Here is a 23,929-nt window from a genome sequence, read left to right as displayed (position 1 = left end):
GAAAACTTTCCAGCAGTCTCTGGAAAGTCTGTGACTCTCTTTTCCTTCTATAGATGCCAAGAGAACTGTGCCAGTACTTCATTTATCTTGCATCATTGGGAAATGAGAATCTTCACATAAATTTTCCAAATAATTAGAAAATTTCTTTTAAATATCAAAATTTTACCATTTTTTGCTGAAATCTTTCTGAAATAATACTATGGTCAGAAAGGCAAGGCAACAAAAGTGTGAGGTTGAAAGGTAATAGTAAAAATTTATTACCAATGACAAACTATGTGCAAGAAGTATTGACAAAAAGATTATCCAGAAATGCACAATTGGAAAAGGAAGTGGGTCAGTCATAAAAAACAAAGGATAATAGTTAGTTAATCTAAGTCTTGTACTACAATCTATGAAATGTCAGAAGATCTAGAGAAATTACTCTTCAACACTGGAAGAACATAGATTAGCATGGCACTGGATGAAGCAGTAAGAAAGGATTGTAATGCGTACCATTATAGAAAATGCAGAGCTCAATGAGCACATGATTCAATTTAAATCCAACACTATCTGCTAACAATATTTTTGAAAAAATTTTTTACCAACAAAAGAGAATGAAAATGAAATGAAAAGTAGAATTCACTTCTGCTTTCCAACTTGGAAATTTGCCAGTGTCCTATGAATGTCAAATGAAATTGCACCAAAATATCAAAATTGAGAACATATCTCTTCTATTAATAAAGCACCATAGCCCATGTTTAAAAATAAGACATTTAGGCATCCAGATACAATCGGTTCCCCCATCTAAATATTTTCATCTCTATTTTAAGCTTATATATTGTTTACCACTCATTTTAAACTTTCAACTCAACGAGCCTTTATTAAGTAGGTAATATATATGTCAGTCACTATATGTAATAGTTATGTAATATATATGTAATAGATTCTTGACTTAGACAAGAACTAAAGAGACCTTGCCTTCAAGAATTTTTTTTTTAACTAGAGAAAAATAGGAGGCAGTTAGATGGCTAGTGGATAGAGTGCTGGATCTGGAATCAGAAAGACCTGAGTTTAAATGTAGCCTCAGTCATTTAATAGATGTGTGATCATTAATCTCTATTCACTTTAATCTACTGGAGAAAGAAATGTGGGCACCTAGGTGGTGCAGTGGGTAGAGCACCAGCCCTGAAGTCAGGAGGACCTGAGTTCAAATCTAATTTCAGACACTTAACACTTCCTAGCTGTGTGACCCTAGACAAGTCACTTAACCCCAATTGCCTCCGGGGGGGGGGGGGAAAGAAAAAAGAAAGAAATGGCAAGTCACCTGAATATCTTTGCTAAGAAAACATCATGGATAGTATTGGTGTGCTATGGGCCATGGGATCTTATAACTGAACAACAAGGGTGAAGTAAACACAGGCACACAGGAACATAGATTTAGAGCTGGAAGGGACTTAGAGGTCACCAGATACAACCCCTTCCTTTTGCCTGTGAGGAAACTAAGGCACAGAGAGGTTGGATGACCTGCTCAAGATAACACAGGCAGTGAGTGACAAAGCTCAGAGACCATATTGATTGCTTTCAATTATCCCAATGGCTCTAGGGGTAACTAGAATAATTATCAGAGGCTGGATTTGAATTCAGATCTTCCTGTCTCTGAATCTAGTACTATATCTACTACATCATATTTATAAATAAGTAAATCTAAAATATATAATGAAGAAATTACAAGAAGAGTCAGGAAAAGCCTCAGACAGACATGAGCTGTGGGATGGAGAGATAGGGTGCTCTAGGCAGAGGCCACCCTGGACAAAGTTGGGAAAGTGGACTTTAGGGTGCATAGAATGGGCAGTCTGCCTGCAACACAAGACATGATAAGGAATAATATGAAGCAGACTGGAAGGGCAGGATAGGTCCACACTATGGGGGGCTCTAAATACCCAACTTAGGAGCTTGTATTTTATTTGAGAGGCAATAGGAAGGCCAGTGGAGCACCTTGAACAAAAGGTACACAATCAGAGACTCTGCTTCAGTATTAACATTTTGCTGAGAATGGAGTGAATAAAAGGACATGGATGCTTAATCAGGGGGCTGATGAAGGCCTAAATTAGAAGCAAGCTTTTAAAAAAAACTGGTATCTTTTGTTTTTATATCACCTTCATTTCTGAACATATCATGCCCTAAACCATACTCAGGAGCCATCTCTTATAACAACAATTTAAAAAGGAAAAAAAAAAGCTGTTGGGAAAACTGACCAACACATTGATTAATTGTGGCAGTATTTACAATGCTTCACATCTCCAATCTTCTCCAAGGAAAGCTTTGTTATTATAATCACAACAGAATCAACTAACTTTTGTTGTAACTAGTTAATCATCCAATAAATGGTTGGGATCAGGAGTTCTGTCTGTAAATTCACATTCATATCCACAGTGCTCCCTAATATACAGTGGACAAGTGTGAGAAAAAAATCAGAACTTCCTTCCTGGAACCTCTAAAAGTACAAATAATAAAACAAACCAATAAAATAAACAAAAAACCAAACTATTTTTTGGTTCCTCTTAGAGAAGGAGGTAAGCAACCACTGTAAATAAATTTCATCCAGTTCTGCAATCTTTCCTCAAAATCAATGATATCAAAAGCTGCTTAAAAAAAGGAACTATTTGATAGTTGTTTGCTGATTGGAAATAACCATCTCTCTCTAAAACCAGGGCAATTTCTAGTTTATATTAAAAGTCAGACATCAGCTTGGAGGGAAACCAGAGAGTCAAAGGGTGAATATGCTAGAAATTCTTTACAATTTTTTTATCACCTTCCTCAAAATATAGGCAAAGGGATGCTGGAAGGGGATAATAATAGATTGTAATAACAATAAAGAATTGGTGAAAAATAAATTGATTCAATCATGATTAATTCATAATTAATAAATTGGTTCAATAATGATTAACAACGGACAAGATAAGGCAGAGAACAACGATTTTTTAGGAACAACACACTCAATGACAAAAACAAAACAACAACAATAATGGAACCTCCTCCCCCAACTCCTCAAAAAACTGAAATTCAAACAAAATGAGTTGATAACTTCCACTTTTTCTGCAATATAGAACCCTCTAGGCCAACAGTGAATTCACTACTTCAAGATTACTTTTGAGAAAATAAAGAGAACATTTGCTCATTTCATCAGATGGGTATTTTTCAATGTCCTTAGCAAATCTGGAATATCTTTGATAAACTGTTGAACTCTGATTTGGGAATATAGTAAGAGAGATGTAATCTACAGAAATAGTTCTTAACAATAAAGAAATCAATTCACTTGAATTTGAATCAAGACAGCCACAGAGTAGATACAAACCTACAGTGAAAAAGTATATTTTGTGTGCGATTACATATTCTGAATATATAGTAAGTACATCATTCACAATCTGTCAGTTATTCTAGACACAATTTGTTGGTGGAGTATAAAATACTAACTATTGCTACTATAAACATTTTAAAAACTCTTGAGTATTGCAAATAGTCATTTTCAGAATACAATACCACCATGACCTTTCTCTTTATTAATATTTTAAGTTGTCAATCACAGTAGGACTAAATGAATATGGCATAATTCCTAGAGTGTTCTAGGAATGGAATGTCTTAATGGCTGCTGATTTTTTAAAATCATCTATCTATAAAAAACAATTCTGAAATTTGTAATTTTTGAGTTCATATTGGATGGCTATTTATTTTGCTTTATTCTTTCTTAAAGTAACTAATACTGGTGGTAACAGTTTTGTAAATATTTTATGAAGATGAACAGGTAGGCACATGGCTCAATAATTGTTGATATTTTCTTGATCACAATTTTTTGTTATTAATATTTGGTATTACTTGCAAGTTTTTCATTGTCTTAATATTTTCCTCAATATATTTATACAAAGGGTCCTGAAATTTTTAAATACCTTGCACTTCCATGACTGCATAGCTAATTATGTGATAGTTAAAAATTTACTCCTGCATCCATTTTACTGTTTTAAAAATATGTTTAGCCCATAAAATTAGCTTTGGATTCTCATTATTTTTATCAATGCTTTCTTTTCACTATCCTTTTAGTTAAAAATAAATGTTGCCACTCATTAGGTATAGAATAAATAGATCTCTGATTGTGGCTAATATGCTAAGTAGCAATTTCTGGGAAAAAAATCCAAATACATAATTTTATCACCACACCTATCTTTTTAAATTAAAAAATATATATACTTTTAAAAAAAGTAATAAAGGTGAGACTTTTAAACATTGTAACGAGGTATTAATTTAAGTATTGTTAGAGAGTTTAATTTAGCTATATGAAGAATGAAATTTAAAAGGTATTTTTTAAGAAAACTTTTAGAAAAGTTCCTTCTTAGGTCAAAACTCAATTACTTCCCTAAAATAAAACACCCCTAGACTTTAAGAAGCATTTAAATCTTCATGTGAAAGCAACATTTGATTACATCAGCAAAATAGAAAGACAAATTTTTTTCAGGGTTTCAAAAGATTCATATTATTATTATCAATAGAAGTAATTGTACAAACACATATTCCAACAACTTCATGCCTTAGTAGATAATCTTCATGGCTATGACCAAAATGATTTGTGATATAATTTATTAAATACAAAAAGAGATACTTACCATACTATTATTGAGATTCTTATCAACTTTGCAAAATGTATGTGGTGGACTTTCTCCTTTACTGGGTATGATAATACAGATATCTGTGACAGCTAGTGTATTTTGCGTCATGCTCTCAGAGGCCCTCCTGTAAGTGACATAAATTCTTTGAGATGAGGTACTGCCACTAATAGTTGCAGGGCGACCATATGGAGTAGTCTGAATAATTTCACAGCCTTGTTTTATTCTTTCTTTCCAGTCATATAAGACCCTACAAATTAAACATAAGCAAATCTTCCATAAATAAATAGAACACCATGATCTTTTAATACATGAAACCAGCAAAATCAGTAAAATTTTAGTATTTAATTTTTAATTTGAAGGAAAATTAGAGATAAGGATATTTCTTCATGTAGAAAATGAAAATTAAAACAATGAAATTACAAAATGAATCTAAAGTCAATATATTTTAAGACAATAACAAAATAACAAAAGCAATAATAAAGAACAAAAACATTAGTTTTTAACCCTACAATAATAGAATTAATGAATACTATCTACAGAATGCTGGATGAGTGCATTTTAGAAAATTTACAGAAGATGAGTAAAAATTTCACAATATGAAAAGAGACATAGCTATATTGTTGACTTCACTGTTGGGGCATTTTTAATTGGTCCTCCTACCAATGCTGTCTGGCCTGATGCTAATGGCTCAGCTAGGAAGTATTAGTAAACATAAAAATATTGGAAATTAAGGGATGCATTTATTCTTCCTCTCAACTGATTCAACATAAGAGGAAGTTCTAGGCTATAGTATAAGGATGCAAATTGCATAATGGTTTGAAAAATGCCATTTATCCTTTGGCATCCTTGTAAATCATGGGAAGTTAAGAGGATAGAGAAGAGTTTCACCTGAAAACTGATGTATTTCCTTAAATACATCTGTATATTTTAGACCTGCATAAATTTACATCTGTGTAAATTTAGCCTAATTGCGTGAATATAAGGATCACCTTGCCTAATTTCTTTATTTTACAGATGGGGAAACTGAGGTCCAGGTGGATGAAATAACAGATGTGAAACTCCTCTGATTCTCAACACAGGGCTTTTTGCATTATACTCTGCTGCTCTGTATAACACAATACTAAATTGCTGAAGAATCATATGCCTGGTGACATTTTAGGCTACTATCTAATAATGTTATTTAATTCTTATGTTGGCATGTAAATTTTCATATATCTTGTTACTCCAATTATACTGCCAACTGCTTAAAGGCATGACTTGCATTTTATAATTATTTGCATCCTCTCCCTCAGGCCAAATCCCCAAATAAGTGCTTTGGGTGGATGTCTATTGATTAATGTAATTCCTCTAGTTTCACTAAATTTTGCACTGTATAACCAAAAATTCCTCTCCAGAGTTGCAAGGAGATAACTCGTTCCTAAAAGAGCAGAGGGAAGCCTTCTCCTCTAATGGTAAATAATAGAGAAAACTGTGCCACACAAGAGAATCATAGAATTTTGTTTAGGGACCACAATAAAAGTAAGGTCTCCTGAGGTTTTAAGACCACTTGTCCTTAGCTCTTCAAAGCCGCAAGAATATGAATTGATTTACTTTAATAAAGACATCTTTGCTAAATGTTTGACATTTTAAATATAACAAAGCAGCAATAGATGTCACTTTGAAACTATTTTAAAAGTTGCAATCAAATCCTAACGTAGAGTAAAAAGACAAATAATTGCTCAACTTAATTGTTTTGCTATAAAAGCAATAAAACCAGAAAATCATAACGCAAGAATGAACTTAAGGAGGCCTTTAATTCATTCTCATTTCTTCAGAAAAAATTCAACTTTAGTAATCAAGGAAATTTTAATTTGCATTAATCAGGAAGAAATCCTTTGAATTCAAGAGTTTGAGTAAAATTAGTCAAGAGAAAAAGAGAATCTCAGGATTAAAAGATAACTATAAAGATTATCTAGTTCAGCTTATATATCCAGGCCTAGATCTCAGGATACAAATCTCCACTAATAAAAGCAGCAAGAGGAACTCTAGACCTTCTCTGGTTCAGCTCTAATAGTGCAGAAGTTCTGTTACATTCATCAATCACTATGCCCTCCCCAGAGGCCAAGCAAAATAAGGCTAACTCATTTACAAGGTAGAGTTTCTAATATTTTCTAATTTTTAATGATCACTTATAATAGCTATTATCATGCTCCCCCTTCACTTCCCATCAAATAACAAGATTACCTTAAGAATACTTACAAGCATATCACCTGTTCAAAACAAAGATAGCACTGAAGCATACCTATCTCACCCCAAATAAATTTTCCCCAGATACCTCAGATTCTACTATTATTAAACCAAGACATGGCAGATAGTCCTTTTTCAAAATTCAAAACCAGGAGAGATAACAATAAGTCATTTATACTTTAGTGTACATTAGCTAATCAGATGCTTTCTCTCTAACCCCAGGGATGATAATGAATGACATCAGTGGATACCTAGAATGGAAGAAGGCAATGAATAAGAAGAAAATGCCAAAGAAAGAGTAAATGGGGTATGAAAATCTTTCTACCAGTTCAACTATTAACCTACAAAATATTTCAATTCTACAACTTGGATTTTAAATGCTACCCACAATGCTTTTTTAAAAACACATACCCCAAATCAGTGAGTGGAGGCTTATCTCTTCCTCTTCTATAACAAAGGTAGATCTGTGGCCCAACAAGGCTTCCATTATTGAGATCTGCTGATAATCCAGCTGGGGTAACATCGATACATGTATAACCCTTTGGTACTTCTTCACCAAGAGACTTAATAATAACTGTCACATCTGTGATAGGTTCTTTTGGTTTAGCTATTTTATGACATGCATCATTGAAGTGAATTTCTTCTTCAAGAGGCTTAGAAATATCAGTCAATCCTGCCACAACAAAATAGTCAGCCACCCGAGGCCCTTTGTTTTCAATCATCTTCCATTACAGAAGGATACATCTGAAAAGAAAATAGAAGAGACGATTTATTTGAACATCAGGTAAATCTATGCAGCTTTTATAAATACAAGGGTAGATTGTAGCAGACATATACATTTAGTAATAAATATTGGCTTTCTATTATTGTAGAATATCACCTTTAAAAGCTCATCATTTACGTTAATAATCATAATTTGTCAGTACTATAATAGCAAAATTCTCTCAAGTCAGCTGTCCAGTGTGTCACAACTCCATTTTTCTTCAACTAGACGAAATTGCAATATAGCCACATATTCTATATCTCCCTTGTACAAAGGAAAAAGAAATATAATATCCTTTCAAAGTACAGCATAGTGAAGCAGCAAGCTATAGTGAACCAAGGCCTGGTCTCTGATAATAGCTATTATGTCCTGCCTCATACACACTGGCACTGTGAATCTTAGCAATGCACATCACCTCTGAATGCCCCAGGCACTGCAGAAGATACAATAAAACCACATTTCCTGTTTCATTTTATCCTCTCATCCTAAGTAGACTAAAATTTTTGTGGGCAAAAACTTCTTTTCTCTGAGTAAATATTCCCATTTCTTTCAACAAACCATCATGTGACAGAGGCTCAAGATCTTTCATCATCCTGGCTGTGTTCTCTTAGATACTCTTCAGTTTATCAATGTCCCTCTTATATAACATGGCACCCAAAATTTAACAAAATATTCCAGATGAAGTCTGACTAGGTCAGAGCACAATAGGGCTATCACTTGTTCCTGAAAACTGTCCTTCTTAATGCAACCCAAGACTGCATTACTTTTTCTGGTTATCACATCTGATACTGCTGACTCATACTGAGCTTGCAGTCAGTAAAACCCATTAACTTTTTCATAATTGATATTTATCTATCTACTTGCACCTTAAGTTCAGAAGCCTGAGTTTAAACCCCAGATTTCAAAGTAGCTACTTATATGAAAATAGGAAAACCATTAATCATCTTCAAGTCTTGTTTCCCTCATCTGTAAAATGAAGATATTGGAGTATCCCATCTTCCCTTTAAGTTTCAAATCTTATGATAGTCAAATGAATAGTCAGGGAAATCACTTGTAGTAAAACAGTAAAGTATTCTTCAGTGTCAATATAGTTTTCTCCAGGATTATAGAGACTTCTGACACACATCCCCCATAAAGAATTTTGGAATTCATAAGATTTCCCTGAGGTATCTAATTCATAAAGTCAACAAAGTACATAGAGGGCTAGCTTCAGAGTTAGGATATCCTAGGTTCAAGTTTCACCTCAAATATATGGCTATGTAACAAAGGGCAAGTCACTTATCCTCTCAGTATTCCACACAACTTTCTATGATTAACTGCCAAAGGTGCATTGGTAGAGATGTTTCCTTACTGATAACTTCCCATATAGATGAAATCACAAGTCCAGATACTTTCCTATCTATGCCTCTTGCCAAAAAAAAAAAAAAAAAAAAATCTAAGAAAATCCCTGAATGAATATGGTGAATTAGCTGAAAAGTGGTAGTAAACTCAAACAAGGATTGGTCAGGTGATAGAATTCACCAGTATCATTGACAAAAGGCTCCAATAATTTTTCAAAATGTATGCTATTACTTTCATGTATTATACTAAATAAGAATTGACATGTCTAAACCAACATTTATTCATTTGTAAGTTAAATCTGTGTTGTCCCTAAACTATTATATATTTCCTAATCTATAAAATGAGGAAACAATATTTGTACTATTAATCAAGTTATTTTGAAGAAAATACCTGAAAACTTGAAATGGTATATTAATATGAATTATCATCTGGTCTTTCCAAAAATACAGTGTTTCATCACAACATCAAAGCTCTAAAGCAGCATGAAGCTCAGATCAATCTCAACCTACAAAACAAATGAGGATTGTTCTTGGAGCATCTTGGGTCAGATGACTTGGGTGTCACACCATCTCCACTGTGTAGCAATGATGCTTACTATAAAATATCCAGTATGACCAAACACACACTTGTTCTTCAAGGCTCTAATTCATTTACATATGCTCTGTGCTTTAGAATTATGTTTGCTTCAACCAAATGTCCATGTCAAGGTTCTTTCTAATTATATTTTAGTCTAATGCCTTTGTTATAGCATCTCATATTATGTCATGTATATGTAAATCTGAAAATATATGTTTATGTCATAATTATATAATAACTTTTAAAAATTTAGACTCTGACAATATTATTTAGCCTAGGTTTACTGTTAAACTATAAATGACTGGCACATACACTATAGTTTTATAGCCATCTCTGAAAAGAGGAAGAAAAAAAATTAAATGCTTAAATTTTATCTTTTATATGTAGAAATAATTTTTAACATTTTTTAAAGTTTTGAATTCCAAATTCTTTCCTTCCCTCTTTTCTCTTCCCTTCCCTTTCCTGAGATGACAAATAATCTGGTATGAAATAAATGTAAAGCATTAAATTATTTTAAATGGTATTGGTATTACTAAGTGGTTTTGGTGATGCTAACATCATAGAAATTGAAAATAAGAAATTATGCTTTAAAGTAAATTATTTAGAAGAATTAAAGCAAAGCTTAGTAAAAAAATAGATTTTTAAATATAATCAAAATACTGTCTACTTAGGATACTAGAAAATTGTCTACAACTATCTATTATGCAGCTCTAACTGGATGTCTTGTAGACATCTTTCAATTCAATAAACCCCAAACTATGCTGATTATTTCTCACCCAAAAAATTTCCCTCTTCCTAACTTTCTCATTAAAGGCAGGAATTATTTCTTGCCTTTCTTTGTGCCTTCAGTGCTTAGCCCAATGCCTGGGACATCACAAGTTCTTATTAAATGCTTACTGATTTGACTTCTAAGGGCAAGCAGAAAGTGTTTTGTGGAACCTCTTCCATTTGACATCCTTTCAAATACTGGAACACATTCATCATGTCCCCCACAATCATCCTCCTCCAGGATAAATATTTCTTTTCTTTCGAATAATCATCATATGACAGACTCAGGACCGTTCATTATCCAAGTTGTTCTCTCCTAGATACTCTCCAGCTTTCAGATAATAATTTCATAGTATAGAGTCAAATTAACTTTAGTTACAATTGAGTGCTCTAAATTATCACTAAGAATAATATATGTAACTGATTTTTATTATGTACTATTTTAAAAGCATAAGAGTTGTTTCATTCAATTTCTATTGTCTTGTCTCCTTGGGAAAAACCAATATCACAAAGTTCAGAATTGGCAAAATATACAATATCAAGAAAACTACTTAATGGCATCAAAACTTCTGAATGCTATTCATTTCAAGAGCATTCTGATGCTCAAATCACACATTTTTTAAACTTAAAAAGCAATTTGTTTCTTCAGAATATTTCTGTTTTAAATTTTAAGGCATAAGCATCACTCAAGATGATAAAGAACAGACCACTGAAAACCTCTTCTAAGGAAATACACAATTAATGAACACTACCTAGTAATTTCTTGGGAACAAAATACTCTAGAGCACCCCAAATATCTCAGAGAATGAGCTAAATATGTGATTATGACGAATGTACCAAGTGGTAGCATAAACTAATACAATTGTTCACTTTAGGCTCTTTGAAAAGTATTGTGGGAAAACCATTTCAAGTCATGTACAACCATGTAAAGCCAAAGATTTGGCTTTAATTCACCATGTCATAGCAATAACCTTTATACTAAAGCAGAAAATTATTCAAAAAAATTTGGGTTTCTTAAAACAAGAATTTGATTCAAGAATTCTCCAAATTATTATAGTACTATAAAGCCATGAAATAACTTAAGATAAGGAGAAGATATATACAATGTTGAACCAATGTTGGGGGTGAGGGTGTGGTTCCCCTCTAAAAAATCTTTCTGCTCAACCTGGAGCAGAGTTTTCTTTTCTTTTCTTTTTTTGCTGAGGCAATTGGGATTAAGTGACTTGCCCAGGGACACACAGCTAGGAAGTGTTAAGTGTATGAGACCATAATTGAACTTAGGTCCTCCTGACTTCAGAGCTGGTGCTCTATCCACTACACCACCTAGCAGCCCTGGAGCAGAGTTTTCAAAGAAGAATATGACTAAATTAAAATTTCAGATACTGGTTTAGTTAGTGTTCATTTGAAACTTATATTTAATTTTCTTAAAATCAGAAAAACCAGAGGAATGAGATATCTCTGTGTATAGCTTATCAGAATAATACTGAAATGTTAGTTTATAGGCGCTTATGGCTTCAACTAATAACAAATAACGATAATTGATTTGTTTTCCCTTTTTATAACTATCCAAGAATTCTTCTTTGTGAAGACTCTCCATTTCCCCAGTGCCTTCAGTTAATTGGTAGAAAATACTTAAGCATTTGCCCCTTAAGTTAGATTATAAAAACAAGAAAAGACAAGAATAGAGATAAAAAGGAAAGTATTAAAGCTTTCTTCAACATAAAGAACACCTGAAAAAAGGAAGAGAAGCAATGTGATCTGGTGGACAGAGAGCTGGCCACAGAGCCAGTAAGTTCTGGTCTCAAGTCCTGCCTCTGATATTTTGGCTCTATGATGCAATACAACTGTCTCAGAGCTCCAGGTAATTTGTAAAGACTAATTAAGTTATATAAAAAGTAGTGACTTGCATTAGGAAGAACCAGTCTCTAATCCTATTTTTTAAAAAAGTGATGGTCAGGACAAAGAAATCTGTCCAGAGAAATAAAATGATGAATTGAAATAGTGATTTCATGGAAACTTTGACTATTGAAAAAAATAAGATGGAATCAGGGAAAACAAGGCTAATTCAACCACTAGTTCAGTCCTTCCCTTCTCCAATTCATCTTAATAAAGAAAACAAACATTCTGTCCTAATTACATCCTAATTACATCACTCTACATGCTCAACCTATTCTAGTTCTGGTAATTTTCCCATGCTATCAAAAAAACTCTATTATTAAGAATTCAATTCCATACCCTCACCATGTTCTGTCCTTTTTGGGCCACTTGTCTCTTCCCCAGACTATTATAATGGTCCCCAAACTGATGTCCCTATCTCTGGTCTCTTTCCACTTCAAACCATCTTTCACAAAGTTACCAAAGTGATTTTCCTTAACTACAAATATGACTATATTACTTAATTCTAAAGGCATTCTATTACTTCAAGAATCAAATATAAACCTCAATTTAGCATTTTTAAAGCCTTTTATACCCTGGCTCCAACCTTCCTTTCTAGCTTTGTTATACATATGCTCCTTTAACATTTTCATGAATTATGTAATCCCTCACATAACCATAATTTTTATCATTATATATATTTCCTGATACCTTTCTGATATTCTTTATCCTTATGGAATTTTTTAACTCCTTTGCCTCTCAGTTCCTCCTCCCTTTATCTCAATTCCTTAGTGAATTTGTTCAACTAGATATTATTCTCTTTTTTTCAAATCTCTCACTCATAATCCTACTGAAGATCATTTTGACAAACTCCAAACCTGAAAAACTCTAATAATTATTTTGTTCTTCTGAATGAATTCTGAAATTTCTTCTAGCTCTCTTAAATAATATTTTGGTTGTCTGATTGGTTTGGTACTAAATAAGTAAATTAATTTAGGCATAACTGTACAACTAATCAATTTATGCTTGCTTAAATCTTTGTTTCTGTAGAGAGTTTTAGGTAGTTGTATTCATATACCTCATAAATGTGTCTTCCTTTCTTAAATAGTTTATATAAATTATTTAACTATTCTGAATGGAATTTCTCTTTCTAATTCTTTCTGCTGGATTTTGTTGATAATATGTACAAAGGTTGTTAATTTACTTAAGTTTATTTTATATAATACTATTCTGCTAAAATTATCTCAAATAATTTTAGTTGATTCTCTAAGGTTTGCTATGAAAAACTGCTGCTATATGCAAAATGCATAATTTTGTTTCCCCTTTCCCCATACTTATTCCTTTGATTTCTTTTTCTTATTTTATTTTTACTATAAACTAGAATTTATAACATTGTCAAATAATAGTGGTTATAACACACATCTTGCTTTACCTCTAATCTTTCTTGAAAAACCTCTAGTTTACCTAATTACATATAATACAGGTTCTTGATTTTAGATAGATACCATTTACCATGTTAAGAAAAAGTCCTGATTTTACTATGTTTTTTGGCGATTTTAACAAAAATAGATGAAGTATTTTGTCAAGTTTTCTCTACAGATATTGTCTTTATATTCTTTTACTTGATGATCTCATCATTTCCCATTCGATTATTACCTCAATTCAGATAATTCCCAGATCTATATATACTCATCTTCCTCAAGAACTTCAGTCTTCCAATGACCAAAAGCCAACTGAACATGTCTCTCAACTCCCAAATGAAGTTATCTCTCAAAATGGATGGTCCATAGACATCCAAAACATGTCCAAAACAAAGTCATTATGTTCTTCCAAACCTTTCTGTCTTCAAATTTGGCTGTTACTGTCAATGGCATAACAATCCTCCATTGTTCCTTAGGTTTATAACCTGCCATCCTTTACTCCTCAACCTTGCTGAAATGATACAATGGATGGAATTTGGGCTTGGAGTTGAGCAGACCTGAGTTTGAATTTCAACTATGTCATTTTTTTATTGTTTCGTTGTTCTTCAGTCATATCCAACTCTTTGTGATCCTTTTAGGGTTTTCTTGGCAAAGATACTTTCTCTAGTTCATTTTGATGGTTGTCCTTTATTCTCAAAGAGGATCAAAATGACATCACTATATAGTATGTCCAACTATTGTTGATCAGACCAATATGAGCTCAGAATGCTCTGCCACAGATTGGACACAAATAGTCCCTATGAACATTTGAGATGACTTCTCTAACTTTGCTCATCTCAAGTTTCTCAGAAGAAAAGAATTCAATTCTGCTTTGTAGGACAGAAGCAAACATGACTTGCCCAGACTCACATAGCTAGTAAATATTGAATTCAGAAAGAAGTCTTCCTAACTCTACATCTAGCACTCTACCTACTCTGTGACCTAAATGCCCCACTAACTCACTTCCTGGCTATGTTATCTTGGGTGAAGCACTTAATCTGTAAACTTCCTTTTCTTTACCTTCAGATGGGGATAATAATGATGCTTAGTTCACAGGTTGTTGTGAGGATCAATGAGATAATACACACACACACACACACAAACAGACACAGTGCTTTGGAAACCTTAAAGTGCTATAAATGCTAGCTATTATTATAATTCATATATCCAGTTCTGTTTCTCAATTATGCCATTACTATCTTTAAAATTTTTCTTCTATGCTGATGGAATTCTTATTTCTCTACTCATATAGCCATCACTCTAGTTTAGTACCTCATTACCTCTTGTCAGGATTATTAAATTAGCTTTCTAAGTAGTTTCTACTTCTTCTTTGAGTTTCTTCAAGTCTCTTCTTTGTTTACTCAATTATAAAAGTGATTTCCTTCATTTTACATCTTATTATATCATACTTCTTATTGAATAAACTCTGGTCATTCCCTATTACCTCAAACATATATAAAGTCCTTTGTTTAACATTTAATACTCTTCACAACTAGGCCCCTTCCAGATCTATCCCTACTAGTTTATTTGATATCACTCACACAGGGATTATCTCCAGGATTAAGTAGAAAGTATTGGTATTTAAAGCTCTTCACAAAGCTCTTTCTGCCTGTCTAGTTTTCTTATACTTTACTCCCCATCCCAGGCCTCCACAATCTACCTATCCTGGCCTATTTACCTGTCTCTCCCATAGTTCTTTGTCATGACTGTCCCCTCTTCTTTTTCATCTCATCTTAGATTACCTGGCTTCCTTCACACTCTCATTTATCTTCGACCTCTCCCTGTGGTAACTGCTTCTCTACTGCCTAAAAACTTGCTCATATCTTTCCTATTCTCAAAAAGTCATCATTTGATTCACCTGTTTCTGCTATTGTCCTATGCCTTGCCTCTTTCCTATCTATTCTTTGAGCTATCTACTATAAAAACCTTTACTTCCATTCCTCTCATTCTCTTAACTCTCTACAGTCCAACTTCCAACCAAAACTGCTTTCTCCAAAATTACCATTGAACTCTTAATTGCCAAATCCAACAGCCTTTTTTTCAATCTCTATTCTTCTTGACCTCTTGGCAGCCTTTAACATTGTTGATCAGACTCTTCTTCAAATTCTCTTCTTTCTAGCTTTTTCAGCCATTCCAATTCATCCTCCATGTAACTGCTAAAGTTAGTTTTCTAAAGTGCATGTCCAACTATTCACCTTCTCCCTCTTCCCATAAATAGATCCAGTAGGTTCTTATCATCTCCAGGATTAAATATAAAAATCCCTTGGTTAGCATTCAAAGCCCTTCCTCATACTCTCCCCACCACCCTTTGGTCACAAGATCCACTGACACTAGCTTCCTTGTTGTTCCTCAAACAAAACACTCCATCTCCCAACTCTGGGCAATTCACTGGCTATTCCTCGGGCATGAAATGATCTCACCTCCTTATCTATACCTCCTGCCTTAAAATCCGCTAAAATCCTACGATCTACAGGAAGGTTTTTAAAAAATCCCTCTTAATTTTGATTCCTTTCCTTTATTGATTATTTCCTATGTAGCTTGTTAAATACTTTGTTTTTACACAGTTGTTCCCATGCTGTCTCTCCCATTAGACAGTGAGTTCCTTGAGGTTAGGCACTGTCTTTTGTCCTTCTTTATATATCCAGCCCTTTAATATAGTATCTGACATTATGTGGGTATAGATGCTTTAAAAGGGTTATTGACTGACTAGCTTCAAGTCTCAGTTCTAATACCATCTACTGTAGGACATTCTTCATAGTCTAGAGCACTGCTAGAGCCCTGTCTGCTTTCTAAGTTGATCTTTCATCTATTCCGTATTTGTTGTACTTATTACATACTATATGTATGTACCTATTTACTTGTGGTCTTTCCCAACAGTAAATTCCCTGAGGGCAAAGACCGTATTTTACTTTTTTTTATATCTCCAACACTTAGCACTGTGCCCTACATGTCATAAGGGCTTAATAAATCCTTATTGATTCGTTGGTTACTCCTCTTCACTTCACTTAACTACCTGGTCAAACTGATTATCACACACAAAATTCCATCGCTCATTTCGCCATTGAACTAGCTATCTCCAGTAAGGCATTTCCTCTCCACCTCTACCTCGTAGAATGCTTTCGCCCCACCAAGGCTAAGCACAAATACCAGCTTTCACATGAAGCCAGTCCTGATTCCTCAGCTATTTACTTATGCCTTCTCCCTCAAATGACTTTGTATCTATTTTACATATGCCTACAGCTTACAAAATGAAACATACCTACAAATTAAAGTTAATTGTTTAATTGGATTATTTATGAAATCAATGTACTTAATTCACTGAAATTTCTGGTTTAACCAGAAAATAGTTAATTTTAACTGTTATTAAAAATCTTTTCAGTAATGTATACATTTGCTTTCCTATCTTTATCAAAATCATAAACAGAAGCAACATAACTGAATCATCAATGGGATAATTACTGTAAATATAAATAAATATAGTAATTTATGAATTCTTATGGCATAATATACTGTAGATAAAGAAAACAGGTGATTTTTACGAGCCTACTAAAATTTAAGTGGCCAAAAAGAATGTTGGTTAATGGGGTCCTAGGCAAAATTGCCAAGTAGAAATTTCTATTTGGTATCTTCTGCCTGCCCTATGGCTATCTTTAACTCTCCCTGCTTCAGTGCCATGCCTATGCTAGTTCATTTTCTTGGCATCTCTAATTCTCATTTTGTCAGGATCTTAATCTCAATTTAAATGTTGAAAAGAAAAGAATCTAATTATCTGAATAAAATTATTCAAATTATGATATAAATGACTTCTAGGCCTAACTATTTTTTTTAAACTTTTTTTTTTCCCCTGAGACAATTGGAGTTAAGTGACTTGCCCAGGATCACATAGCTAGGAAGTGTTAAGTGTCTAAGGCTAGATTGGAACTCAGATCCTCCTGACTTCAGGGCTGGTGTTCTATTCACTATGCCACCTAGCTGCCCCTTTCGAGTCTTTTCTGAAATGAGCTTGCTCATTATTTCTTATAAAATAGGATTCCATAACATTCATATACCACGATTTATTCAACCATTCCCTAATTGATAGGTACTCACTCAATTTTTAATTCCTTGTCACCACAAAAAAAAACTGCTACAAACATTTTTGCATATATAGGTCTTTTTCCCATTTTTATAATCTCTTTAAGATCCAGACCCAGTACTGACACTACTAGATCAAAGGGTATGCACAATTGCTTTTCAGAATGGCTGGATCAGTTCACAATTCCACCAACAATGCATTAATCTTTTCCCCATCCTCTCCAATATTTATTATTATCTTTTCCTATCATCTTAGCCAATCTGATAGGAGTGAGGAGCTACCTTATAATTTTTTTAATTTGAATTTCTCTAATGCATGTGATTTAGAGCATTTTTCATATGATTATAGATGGCTTAATGTCTTTAGCTGAAAATTGTCTATTCAATTGAGGAATGAGCTGTATTCTTAAAAATTTGGCTCAGTTCTTTCTGTATTTTTTTGTTCTTCTGACACATTTCTTTTTTTTAATTAAAGCTTTTTATTTTCAAAACAGATGCATGGTTAATTTTTCAACACTGATCTTTGCAAAACTTTTATGTTCCAAATTTCCCTCCCCTTTCTCCCAATCTCTCCCCTAGATGGCAAGCAATCCAATATATGTTAAATATATTAAAAACATATGTTAAATCCAATAAATGTACATGTATTTATGCAATTATCTTGCTGCACAAGGAAAATCTCTATATATTTTAGAAATGAGGCCTTTGTCAGAATGGATAGAACACCAATCTTGGAATGAGGAGGAACTGAATTCAAATCCAGACATTTAATATAAACTATGTGATCCTGGGCAAATCATTTAACCCCAATAACTTGCAAAAAATTGCTAGTTTTCTGCTTTTCTTCTAATCTCCACTGCATCCGTTTTGTTTGTACAGAAACTATTTTTATTTAATGTAATAAATAATAATTTATAATAAATGATATAATAAAAATTATCCATTTTATTTTTCATAATGTTCTCTATTTCTTTTTTGGTCATAAATTCCTCCCTTCTCCAAAGATCTGACAGCTAAACTATCTCTTGCTCTTTTAATTTGCTTATAGTATGATCCTTTATGTCTAAATCATGAACCCATTTAGACTTTATTTGAAATAAGGTAAGTATGGGATGTAGGAGAGTGGTATAGAGTTGGTCAATGTCTAGTTTCTACTATAGTATTTCTAGTTTTTTTCAACTATTTTTGTCAAATAATAATTTCTTATCCCAGAAGCTGGAGTCTTTGAGTTTTCAAACACTAGAATAGTCATTGACTATTGTGTTTTGTATACCTCATGTATCCCATTGATCTACCATTCTATTTCTTAGCCAGTACCAAATGGTTTTTCATGTCTGCTGCTTTATAATACAGTTTTAGGTATGGTAGAGCTAGGCCACTTTTCTTTGCATTTTTTAAATTAACCCTTGACAGTCTTGGCCTTTTGTTCTTCCAGATGAATTTTGTTATTACTTTTTCTAGCTCTATAAAATAATTTTTTGGCAGTTTGATTGGTATAAAATTGAACAAGTAGATTAATTTAGGTAGAATTGTCATTTTTATTATATTAGTTTGGTCTACTCATGAGAAATTGATATTTTTCCAATTGCTTAGATGATTTGTAATTGTGTTCATATAGTTCCTGCCTTGGCAAACAGAGTCCCAAATAATGTATATTATCTAAGGTTTAAATGAAATTTCTCTTTCTATCTCTTGCTGCTGGACTTTGTTGTTAATATATAGAAATGCCAATAATTTATGTGGGTTTATTTTATATCTTGAAACTTTGTTAAAATTGTTGTTTCAAGAACTTTTTTGTTTATTTTCTAGGATTCTCTTAGTATGCCATCATAACCTTTGCAAAGAGAGATAGTTTTATTTTTTCATTGCTTACCCTAATTCTTTCTATTTCTTTTTCTTCTCATTTTGCTAAAATTAACATTCCTAGTACAATATTGAATAAACAAAGTATCCTTATTTCACCCAGATCTTATTGGGAATGCTTCTAGCTTATCCCCATTCCATGTAATGCTTACTAATGGCTTTCGATAGATGTTGCTAATTGTTTTAAGGAAAACTCCATTTATTCCTATGATCTTTAGTGTTTTTAGTAGGAATTGGTATTGTATTTTTCCAATAGTCTTTTCTCTATCTATTGAGATAATCATATACTTGCTGTTAGAATTGTTATTGATATGGTCAATTATGCTGATAGTTTTCCTGATATTGAACCAATCCTGCATTCCTAATCTAAATACCACTTGGTCAGAATATTATTCTGGTAATAAATTGCTATTATCTCTTTGTTAGTATTTTATTTAAAATTTTTGCATCAATATTCATTAGGGAAACTGGGCTATAATTTTATGTTTACAAAGTTCTTTTTCCACAATAAAGCTGCAACAGAGACAAATACAAGTCTTATTATCCTCAATTTACAAATGAGGAAATCTAGATTCAGAAAAGTTAAAGGACTTGTTCAAAATCATCCAGCTGTTTAATGGAAGAGCTGGAGTAGAAACCAGAACTTTTGATTCCCAGAAATTCCTTTTTCTTGTAGTGAATTCTTTAATACTTTAATCATCTTTGACAAGATAATATGATATAAGCTGATTTTTTCATTTAGAATATATGATCATTATAACTTTGATTCTTTTAAGAAGTTTGACTGTATTGACCCCCAGATACCTCAGCAATTTATATCATCAGTTATTGTTTATTATAAAATTTTATGAAAATATATCAGATATGCTTTTCTTTTATAGCTATTTGAAGGAAATGGTTAAGAGAAGTTTTATTGTAATTCATTAGGAATACAAAAGAGACATCTGCCATGGAGTTAGGAGGACCTGAATTCAGATCTGGCCTCAGACACTTGACAATTACTAGTTGAATAATCCTGGGCAAATCACTTAACTCCAATGCCTCACCAAAAGAAAAAATACAACAGACAGTTAATAGAAACTACAATAAAAATAGAAAAACACTTACATATCACTGAAGTCTTTCTCTCTGAAGAAGTACCAGATGCTCACTTCAGAATGCTATAGCTTCCTTGAAAACCTTGAAGAATTCTGATTTGAAAAATAATAAAGTTTAAATTAATTCTTGCCAAGAATTGTTAATATATGTAAAAGTTACATATTACAGAGCTTACCAAATGTACAATCACTAATTTCCCTCTATATAAATGCAAAGAAAAATATTTTATTACAGTCAAAATGTTGATAATAAGGATGATATTTACATTTCACTGTAAATATGGCTTTAATTAGGAAAGACATGACAGAGTGGAAAGAACAATGAACTTGGAGTCAGAGGACCAGTTTCAGCTTTGCCTTTAAAGCTTGTGATTAGATCTTTTTGAGTTTTGTTTCACTAGAAAATGGGTGTAATAATATACCCTCAGATTCATTCTTCAGAGGGTTATTTTTAGAAGAATCCAATGAGATAAAATCTTCTTAAAGTTCAGGTCTGTCCATGTCACCTCCCCTAATCACCACCCCCTACTCAATAAAGTACAATGGTTCCCCATTACCTGAAGGATCAAATATAAAATCCTCAGTTTGGCTTTTAAAGCCTTTTACAATGACAATGTAGCCCCTTTCTACCTTTCCAATCTTCTTACAATTTATTTCCCTCAAAATATTGTGTGATCTAGTCACACTGGCCTTCTATTGCACAAATATTTCCCTACTTATTGTCTTTAGTCTGGCTGTCCCCCATGCCTGAAATGCTTTTCCTCTTTACCTCTGCCTCCTGGTTTTCCTGATTTCTTTCAAAGCTCAGCTCATAACCTACATTCTATAGGAGGCCTTTTTTGGTCCCTTTTTCTATTCCTCTCTAAAGGGAACCTTTCATTTACCTTCCATTGAATTTATCTTGAATGTGCCACTTCTCAAATATTGTCTCTTTCATTAGAATATGAACTCCTTGAGGGCAGAGACTATAATTTTGCTTTCTTGGCATCTCAAGCACTTAGAAAATGCCAGGACTAATCATCCAATGACAATGCCGTCTTTGAACAAGAACTCATGCTACATAGAGTATATAAGCTAAATTTTGGGTCTAATCTCACTCTCTCCTCAGTCTTAGGTGTTTTGGAGGAATTATAATCTTTAGTTGTTAGAGGGAAATGTTTGTAGCTTTGTTCTTATATTGCTATATCATCCCTTTATAAATGCAATCAACTTTAAGTGGCTAAATGGAACTGAGATACTATTTGTTGGCTCCTTAAAATAAGGGTAATTCAACCAGCAAAGGCCTGAGCTAATGGCAGAAAATTAATACTTTAACCCCTCTGGGTACCTGAGAACTCTTGAGAAGATGTAATAACCTTGTTCTCAAGAAAGCACTCTCTACTTTCCACATTTTGGCAAATGTAGAGAGAGAAGGTTCTAGTAAATGGAGGAGAGAATAAGGAAAAGTTTCAGCTTTCAGACAAAAATGGCTTCCTGAATGGAGGCAAATTTTCCATTTACCCATACCAACTACAGCTAAGTTCTGAAATTTGGACCAAATACAATAATAATCAAGTTATTTCTTTTACTCCAGAATTATATTAAAAATCAGCCAGAAGTGTAGAACATTAAGAAAGTAAGCCATTAGCAAAGCCCAGCACCAGAATAAGCAAATAAGGCAGCAGCTTCCCAGCAGTAGTGATGCAAGTTCTGTGTCCAAAGAAAAGAAGAATGGAGGGTTTCCCAGATAAACCCCAGGTAGGCGTGTTGTGAGAAAATGCATAGCATTTTGGAAGTTCAAAGGAGCAGCACAACAATTCTTAGATGAACAATTTGGTAGCTCAGGGTTTTCAAGGAAAGTATCTAACCCTTATTTTTACCTTTGTAAGTCCGATTTTTCTTGTGCAACAAAGAGAACTGTATAAATATGTACACATATATTGTATTTAAGATATACTTTCACATGTTTAACATGTATGGGACTGCCATCTAGGGGAGGGGGTGGAAGGAAGAAGGGGAAAAGTTGGAGCAGAAGTGATTACAAGGGTCAATGTTGAAAAATTATCCATGCATATGTTCTGTTAATAAAAAGCTATAATAAAAAGAAAAAAGAAAGTATCTAACACTGTCTGAAAAGCCAAAGAAAACCTTGAACAGTTTGACTCTCAATAGTCAGGGAGGCCTGATGGGGGTAAGAAGGAGAGGGAAGAGAATTAGAGATCAGCATAGGAACATAGGTGTCCCAAGAAGAGACTAAGTAAGGTTGACCACCTTACCTTGCTGAACAGCAAGGGGTCAAATCTGTTCCTGGCACAAATTTCCAATTCCGAAACAAAAGCTGGAGAGAAAAATAAATCAAAGATATCAATCAAAATAAATAATCACAGATCTAGAGATGCCCCATCCCCCACAAAAAATCCAGCCCCAAAAGAATACAATATTGTAACAATACAAGCAGAGGCTCAAAGAAAAAAAAAAACACAAGTAGTTCATTAATATCTAGAAGAAATGAACTAAGAGATAAATGTTTTGAAGGAAATAATTGAAAGGTAAATGAAGCTTAGAAGAGAAAGTAGTAAACCTTACTCAAATTATGAACTCAAAACTCTCAACAATAGCTATCAAAATAAAAAAATAAACATCAAAAACTCTAACACACTCAGAACATTAAAAACAAAATCAAAAGAATGAAAAATAAGAAAATGTAAAATATTTCCCATAAGATGAAACAATTGTTCTGAAAATTAAGTCAAGGAAAGACTATTTAAGAATCATTAGACTCTCTAAGAACCAAAATTTATAAAAAGACTGGGCACTATATTATCCAAAAATAATAAAAACTGCTGAAATCTTTAAGAACCAGAAGACAAAGAAAAGCTAGAGAGAACTTATAGATCCACTTATGAAAGGAACCCCAAAAGGGAAAGTCCCAGGAATGTCAAAGAACAACTCCAGAGGTCTGACAAAGAAAAAATACTGCAAGCATCTAGAAATATTAAAGAACCACTATCAGGATCGCACAAGACCTGGCAGCTTCTATTATAAGCAAAAGGAATTCTTGGAATAAAGTATTCGAAAATGTGGGGGGAAATGCTTATAAGCAAGAAAAATATCCAACAAATTTAAGCATTACAATATCCTACAAACATAAGCCTTATCCTAGGGGCAGAAGAATGGGAGGAGAGGGAAGAATGGCAGGCAAAAATGGATTTAAAATGGAATAAATGACTTGTAAGTATTCGTGATGAAAAGCTAAACGGGAACTTGGAA

The 23,929-nt window shown here is 33.1% G+C and overlaps 1 protein-coding gene across 8 annotated transcripts in view; it reads right to left on the bottom strand.

Annotated features, from left to right (window-relative positions):
* The window catches only part of DENND4A (DENN domain containing 4A), a 126,793-nt gene that overhangs the window by 82,740 nt on the left and 20,124 nt on the right, over positions 1–23,929 (bottom strand). For 5 of the 8 annotated variants that reach the window (XM_074294772.1, XM_074294776.1, XM_074294775.1 and 2 more), the window contains exons 2-5: positions 22,936–22,997; positions 20,691–20,773; positions 7,275–7,607; positions 4,635–4,884 (exon numbers count right to left, since the gene is read on the bottom strand). In XM_074294772.1, the coding sequence (XP_074150873.1) occupies positions 4,635–4,884; positions 7,275–7,585 (561 nt within the window). In that variant the 5' untranslated portion in view covers positions 7,586–7,607; positions 20,691–20,773; positions 22,936–22,997. The remainder of the gene's footprint in view (positions 1–4,634; positions 4,885–7,274; positions 7,608–20,690; positions 20,774–22,935; positions 22,998–23,929) is intronic. The other 3 variants (XM_074294773.1, XM_074294774.1, XM_074294777.1) reach the window with 1 other exon arrangement.

This window comes from Sminthopsis crassicaudata, chromosome 2, assembly GCF_048593235.1.
Source record: "Sminthopsis crassicaudata isolate SCR6 chromosome 2, ASM4859323v1, whole genome shotgun sequence".
Lineage (NCBI taxonomy): Eukaryota > Metazoa > Chordata > Mammalia > Dasyuromorphia > Dasyuridae > Sminthopsis > Sminthopsis crassicaudata.
Note: the sequence above shows the minus strand (reverse complement) of the source record. Positions and strands in the feature narration are given on the sequence as shown.